This window comes from Echinops telfairi, unplaced genomic scaffold (genome assembly GCF_000313985.2).
Source record: "Echinops telfairi isolate 266 unplaced genomic scaffold, ASM31398v2 ScPeMD7_22;HRSCAF=79, whole genome shotgun sequence".
Lineage (NCBI taxonomy): Eukaryota > Metazoa > Chordata > Mammalia > Afrosoricida > Tenrecidae > Echinops > Echinops telfairi.
This window is the reverse complement of record NW_022103919.1, coordinates 5,427,704-5,435,125: the sequence shown is the minus strand read 5'-3', so window position 1 is coordinate 5,435,125 and position 7,422 is coordinate 5,427,704. Positions and strand designations below refer to the sequence as shown.

General features: G+C 55.2%; 1 protein-coding gene across 1 annotated transcript in view; it reads right to left on the bottom strand.

The window, feature by feature from the left end:
- Positions 1 to 7,422, bottom strand: part of HMCN2 (hemicentin 2) — a 180,999-nt gene that overhangs the window by 119,390 nt on the left and 54,187 nt on the right. The window contains exon 17 of the mRNA XM_013007377.2: positions 626 to 808. Coding sequence (XP_012862831.2) covers positions 626 to 808 — 183 coding nt within the window. The remainder of the gene's footprint in view (positions 1 to 625; positions 809 to 7,422) is intronic.

The following is a 7,422-nucleotide window of genomic DNA, read 5'->3' as shown; positions in this document are numbered from 1 at the left end:
GGACAGAGTAGAACTGCCCCCTTGGGGTTTCCGAGGCTGTGCAATCTTTATGCTGGCGTCCTGATGGCGTTTACTCACTGGGCTGTGATCCACAAGGTCAGCAGTTCAAAGCCACCAGCCCCTCCATAGGCGCAAAATGAGGCTTTCTACTCCTGTTAACAGTGACGGTCTCTGAGACTCACAGGGGAAGTTCTCCCCTCTCCTGTGGGCTCTCTGTGAGTTGGCATCGACTCGATGGTTTGGGGTTTTAGAAGTGTTTATGGGACCAGAAAGCCTCATCTTTCTCCCACAGAGCCCCTGGTGGGTTTGAACTGCCAACCTTGAGGTTAGCAGCCCAACACGCCGGTCCACTGAATTCGTGTCAGGAAGTGTACTACGTGCTTCCTGTCCATTACCTCACTGCCCCACAACAACCCTGCCAGGGGGACTGTCGTCAGCCCCAGGCAGTGCCAGCAGAGCTATTATTACCAGATTCTGGGTAGAGGAACAACTTGGCTGGGCTCACCCAGCTAGCACGTGACCCCGGTGAGTGCTGTCCCAGCCCTGCTCCCAGCCCAGCCTGCGGGTTGAGGGGTCAGAAGCAGTGGCATCTCCCTGTCCACCCTCCCACAGTCCCATCGCTTACTGTTAAAGAACAGCGCCCCTGTGTCTGGCTGCCGGGTCTGGCTGCCGGGTCCCAGTGGCTGGCCATCTCTGCGGCGCCAGGTGACTGTAGGAGGCGGGCGGCCGGTGGCCCGGCACACCAGGAGGGCACTTCTCCCCAGGTCCACGGTGACATCCCGCGGCAGCCCCATCAGCCGAGGAGCATCTGCCGAGAAGTGGCTGGTCAGCCATGCCCGGCAGCTGGACCCCTCCAGCCACAGGGGATGGCTCCAGATGCCTCCTGTCCCCTGCTCCCACCATCACTGGGAGCTTCTCCTCTCCCGGCCTTGCCCTCCTGGGCCAGGGGCCCTGAGCCCTGTCCAGGCCCCAGTTCCAACCTGAGCCTTGCAGCTCCACCCGCTAGAGAGACCTCGTAGACGAGGGCAGAGGGGGTGGCCTGGATGGGCGATGGATGCCACCTGGCTGTGCACCCTGGGTGGAGTCCCCTAACTGTGCAGGGGAACCACATGCCCACTTTTGGTGGCAATACCTCCCGAGAAGCCCACCTCTGGGGGTGGGGGGTTGGGGCGGGGGTTCACGTCACAGGACACCTCCAAACCACAGGCATGTGCAGGAGCCAAGTTGGATCCTGGCCAGTCTGGGACCCATATCGAGCATGAAGGTGAATCCCACCACCTCCCAGACTGCTCCCCTGCCCACCACCTCCTGGAGAAGAGGCCCGAACAAGGGCCACCCTGGTCACCAGAATTCTAAAAAATCCAAAACCACAAAACCCAAACCCCCAGCCGGCGGGCTGACTGCAACTCACAGTGCCCCCAGAGGACAGAGTAGAAGTTCCTGTTAGGGTGGCAGACTGCCCCATCTGTTTGACCCACCGACCTTTCCATTAGCAGCCCTGTGTAGCCCAGGGTCCTAAACCATACACAAGTGGTGAACACTCCCTTAATCCGTGGCCCCCATGCCCTTCCTCCCAATGATCAAGGTTAATGATGTGGTGTGTCTTCCAAACCTATTTTTCCAAGGGTTTGTTCCTTGTGCCATTGGCAGCGGGGAGGGATGGGCTGGTCCTTGCTGTCCTTCATCAGACGGAGGGGCGGGAGGTCCAACTCCACTTCCCAGCACTGTCCGCAGGCCCCTGTCCTCAGCCCCTCCATCCCCCACCCGCCCACAAGCCGGGAAGTCCCTGTCTGTCTTTCACACCCAGTCCAGCCACCTGGAAGAGCCGCCACCTCTTCATTCTCTCCGTCTTTCTCCAGAAACCTCCCACGCCCATCCCAGTCATGGCATCACACTCCCCTCTGGTCTCGGGGATTAGGGACGGTCCAGGGAGCTATAAACACCCCGTGGAAAAGTACCGTGAAGAGGAAGACGGTCTTGCACTTGGCCGGAGACAGCACGACACGCCTCTTCCCCTCCCGTGATGCGGACTCCCAGAAAGCCTGAGAGCCAGGATCGCCCCAGACGGGGTCACTGCTCCTGCTGAGCCGGAGCCCTGGGCCCCGGGCCCAGACAGCCTGCCTTGTCCAGCTTGGCCCAGTCCTCACCACCCCCGTCCCCCAGCCTCAGACTGCTCCTCATCCCGTTCTCCTCCTGAGACCCCACACAGTCCAGCTTGTCCCCTGACTCTGGGACCCTGTGACGCCCACTCTCTTTCCTACTTCCTCCTGGTGCCTGGTCCCGAGCTCCCCACCCACCCACCCATCCAAGGAGCCCCCCTCTGAGAATACGAAGCAAATAAGAGGCATAAAGGGTAGTGTCCTGAATGCCTACAAAGTGGCAACCTTTGTGGTCAGTACTTTTAGGACGTGATTTCTTTCTGTCAACATTTCAGTAACGATGTGACACTTCTGTAGATGTGATCACAATCCCCACGTCACAGGCGAGGAATGTGAGGGGCTCAGACATTAAGGAATCTGCTTGTCCAGGTCACAGCTTGCTTCCCACACCCCGCCCACACGTACCACTGCCCACAGGGTGAGCCGGCACCCTGAATGTCCCTCCCGCTGCCTTCTCTGTCCACCTGCACCAAAGCCTGTCCAGCCATCCAGAGTCCTACCTCTGACCTTCCCTGCCTTCATCCCTCTTCCTCACCCCGTCACTCCCACACGGAGCGCAGACTCCAGCATTCCCCCGGCCACCATGGGCAGCTCCAGGCGCGTCTCCCACCCTGGCCCCAGTCCGACCCAGCTCACTGTAGAGAGGGAGCGAGCCCCCCATGGCACCAGCCCAACCCTGAGCCCCCTGCTGGAGACACACCCATGGCTCCCAAGGATGCTCAGAGCCAAGACCCGTTTCTCCGTGCACCCCACCCTCCAGCCATTCACTGGTTCACAAGCCACCTGCCGGCCACAGCGCCGCCCTCCTGGGGCTCAGAGCCCGGAGGAGGATGCTGACTCAGATCAAGTACATGAGACCGGAACTCCGCAGAGCAGGACTGCCCCTCTCTCCAAGCCTGTCTCCCAGTGCCCAGCAGACCACCCTGCTGTGCCCCAGAAATATACAAGAAAGGTAGGATGTGCCCCACCACCACCACCCGGGGGGAGGTCAGTGACTGGAGCAGTTTAAAGACAAAGGGTTACTTCCCGCTTGCAGTGAGGCTGTGAGTTAGCCGAGTTCGCTGCAAGGAGTGGAGGATGCTGGGAACTGGGCCCAGCAGGTGCTGGCCACACTCCTCCCTGGGGATTCTCCCTGGGGGTGTCCCCGTGGAGTCTCTCACGGAGGAACACTGTCGGTAACTGAGGTCATGCCTTCCTAACCTCCCACCCAGCCCCCAGACTTGTGGCACCAGCCTGCAGGGCCCGGGCATTGGCAGGCCCCCGGGCAGCCTCTGCTCCACTGGCCACAGACCGACCACTCCCTTGGCTTCCCCTTTTGAAAGCAGGGGACTTGATTTTGGCCCTTGCCATACCTTTGATCTCTAATCCCCTTGCAATTCCAGAACTCTTCTCACCGTGGCCCTGAGCCCCCAGTCTCCTCTGCCATCCCCCCATGCCCTGGCTGGTAGCAGTTGGTAGCCACACTGGCCAGGGCCACTTGATGCCAGGCCCGGGATGCTATCGATGACTTTACACAAGCGCATCGTGACACGGACAGCCCAGGTGGAATCGGGTTTCTCCACTCATCATCATCATTATTTCCTTCTGGTTTTAAGGAGAAATTGACATGAGAACATTTGTGCGGGTCTCTAACGCACTGCCGACTGCACCTGCTGGGGAAGGAGACTGGGATCTGGGGCACCCCTGTCACAGACCCCTCCCTGCTCCTCTGTGCTCCCCTAGGCTGGCTGAGGTCTTCAGCACTTTCCAAACCATGCCCCCTGCTCCCTGCTCCCCCGTCCAGGAACCAGGGGAATTAGAAACAGGGACTGCAATGAAAGAAGAGGGGGGCAAGTCGTTTAAGAAGGGAACAGGGAGGGTAAAGGGAGAATGGGTAGGAAAGAGGGAACCGATTACATGGAACTGTGTGTGACCTCCTCCCTGGGGGACAGACAACCGAAAAGTGGATGAAGGGAGACGTCGGACAGGGCAAGATATGACAAAATACCCATTTATAAACTATCAAGGGCTTGTGAGGGAGCGGGGAGCGGGGAGGGAGGGGAAAAATGAGGACCTAATGTCGGGGGTTTAAATGGAGAGAAAATGTTTTGAGAAACGATGTACAAATGCGCTTTACACAATTGATGTGTGTATGGATTGGGATAACAGTTGTATGAGCCCCTAATAAAATGTTTAAAAAAATAATATAAAAAAATAAATAAATAAATGAAATGAGGTCAAATAGTCAGCATGAGACTCAAGGTGCCACACTCAGTTAAGAAACAGAAGGCATAAGAGAGAAGCATTTTTCCAAGGACATGGGTTAGAAGGAGGTACTAGTATTAAGAAACCAAACCCTAAGAAATGTTTCTGCGTGGCTGTGCTAAGGGTTCTTTCCAACCTGACCCTGATTTCCAATTGAGTTTCTGGCTGTGTGAATGCCTGCTTTCTTAAAGGACTGTTATTCATTTCTATCAAGTCCATTATCACTCACAGCAACCCTATGCAAAGCAGGATGATGTACTCTGCAGCCCTCTGCCATCCTCACAAGTGTTCCTCTCTTTGAGCCCATTGTTGCCGTCACTGATCTTTCAGGGTTTTTCCTCTTTTGTATTGACTCCCTACTTTACAAATAATGATGTCCTTCTCCAGGAACTGGTCCCTGCTTATAACATGTCCAAAGTTAGTAGAAGGCAATTATTTGAAAGCAAATTATCATGGAGAAGCCATACTAAAACCCTTGACAAAAAATCTCACTGCTACTGAGTTGATTCTGACTCAGCGAGGCTCTCTAGGACAGTCTGGGACTACTCCTGTGGGCTTCTGAGACTACCTCTTTATAGGAGTAGAAAGTCTTGCCTTTTTCTATCCTGGTGTGAATAGTCTTAAAAACTTGTCTTAAAAGAAGCAGCTATCTAAGAGAGGTGGCAGCTAGGCACACATGGAAGAAGCACAAGAGTCAGTGTGACCCAAAGACTGTACATAACAAAATCTAACAATACATGAGGGGGATGTATTCGAGTTTAAATTCTGAGCACCTGGTTTGCAGAAGGCGAAGGATCACAGTGAAAGCCCAAAGTCCATTTGCAAAGACTCCATAAGGAACAAACTTCCCTTGAATACCCGTGGACCATTGACTAGGATTGTGCAAAGCCCTTGTCAAAGAGGCTACAGCAGGAAGTGAATTATTGCAATATATGTTAAAGTTTCACATCTTGTCATTTCTTTCTCTTTGAACTCATTTTTAATTTGTTTCAGTTTTTAAAACTAATTTTCTGCTTTCTTTTGGATTGTAAAGAAAGCAATCAACGTCGTTGAACAAGTTGTATAGAAATTTTGATATGAAAACTTTAAACTGTCACTGAAAACACAGTTTCAAACAAATAAAAAACAAACATGCATTGAAAAAAAAAAAAAAAGGGAGGGAATCTTCCCTCAGGGCAGATTTTTAAGACAGTGCAAAGGGCACTAACTCAGGGATCAGAGTCCTGGTCAGAGGCTAGCCATGGGCTGGTCACCCTTCACCGGGCCACTGTCAGCCCAGCCCAGGCCACAGCAGAGGAGCCAGGGCGTGGGCAAAGGCTGCTGAGGGATGTGGAATACTTGTTCCGTGCAACCCAGGAGCTAAGCATATCTCCTTACATCTCCCAAGAACGCACTCGAGCAAGGCTCAATTATCACACCCATTTCACGGATGAGGCAAACGCGGTTCAGGGAAGTAAGTAACTTCTTGACAAATGCGCAGCAGGACCCAGTCACAGACCTAGGACTCAAAACTGTCAAAAGCCAGGCCCGGAAGCTGCTGCCAAAAATGTCTTGTAAACCGGTCCACAAAAGCAAGCATTCAGTGTGGGTGCCCCCAGTGCGCCAGCAAACCAGTTCCCACCTCAAAAGCAGGAAAGTAAGCGTGGCTCTGCCAGCCTGGCTAGGAAGGCTGGACCACAGCTGCCACCCAGATGGGCAGGAAACTCAATTTCCCACCGCCCCTGCCAGGCCAGCTCACCCGAGCCCACAGGTGTTGGGCCACTATCCAACCATTCCCTGAGCTAATGCCAGTGGCCCAGTGCCCCAGAAACTCTGCCTTGAGCCAGAGCCTCCAGCTGACAGGGGGAACTGAGTCCAAGGGCAAGAGTGGTGTGAAGGATGAGGGCTGGGCAGGCATGGCAGCCTGGGGCCCAGGGGCGTTAGATTGATTGGGATAAAATGGGCAGGAGCAAGAAGGGAGCCTGCTCATTGCCATGCCAAGTGCAGCCCCCCCCTCGCCCCGGAGCACCCTCCCCTCTGTTTATCCAGAACGCACTGGTTAATGATGGTGGCAATGGCATGTGGCCCGGGGCGCTCTTATCTCTCACTCCGCAGCATCTAAGGCCATTTTACAGATGAGGAGCCTGAGGCTCTGCGAGGGGAGGCGCCCGAGCTCACCCAGCGGGTGGGCAGCCAGATCAAGTCCAGCTCCAGCCCTGGGAGCTGCAGGTGCAGAAATTAATGGTGCCTCCCCTGGGGCTCACGTTCCAGCTTGGCCGCTAGCTAGCTGTGTGACCTTGGGCAAGTCACTTAACCTTCCTGTGCCTAGTTCCACCTCATCTATAATGGGGAGTCATTGAAAGCATGCACCTCAAAGTACTGCTAGGAGTATTGAGTGAGCCAGGACACGGGGCGTGCTGAGAGCTGGCCCTGGCAGTGACGCAGAAAGCTCCCTGCCATCAAGTGGATACTGACTCAGAGTGCCCCCATAGGACAGGCTAGAATTGCCCCTGTGGGTTTCCGAGACTGTCACTCTTTACAGAGCAGAAAGCCCCATCTTTCTCCCAAGGAGCAGCTGGCGGTTTCAAACCGCAGACCTTGCGGTTAGGTACCCAGCATATAACCACTACACCAGGTTAGCTGATACTTTTATGATTGTTCTTGCCCGGCTCCCCCGTCCACAGCTTCCCACACCCAAGGGTCCAGCCACAAGGGATGCTCGCTGCAGGGTCAGTCTGAGCATGTGGTCCTTGCTGCTGTAGTGAGTTGGCCCCGCCTCCTGGTAACAGCACGTCCAATAGACCCACGCTCCACCCGGTCCTGCTCCATCCGCTCCTCTCACGTGGTTCCTAGGCTGGAGCCCACGGTGGCAATCACCGTGTCACTCCATCTCCTGGAGGATCTTCCTCTCTGACCCTGACCCCCTGTTGTATCAAGCATGGCATCTTTCCCCGGGGATGGGTGTTTCCTGGCAAGGCGTCTAACATGTGTGAGGCCAAATCTGGCCCTTCTCGATTTGAAGGAGCATTCTGGTTGCATT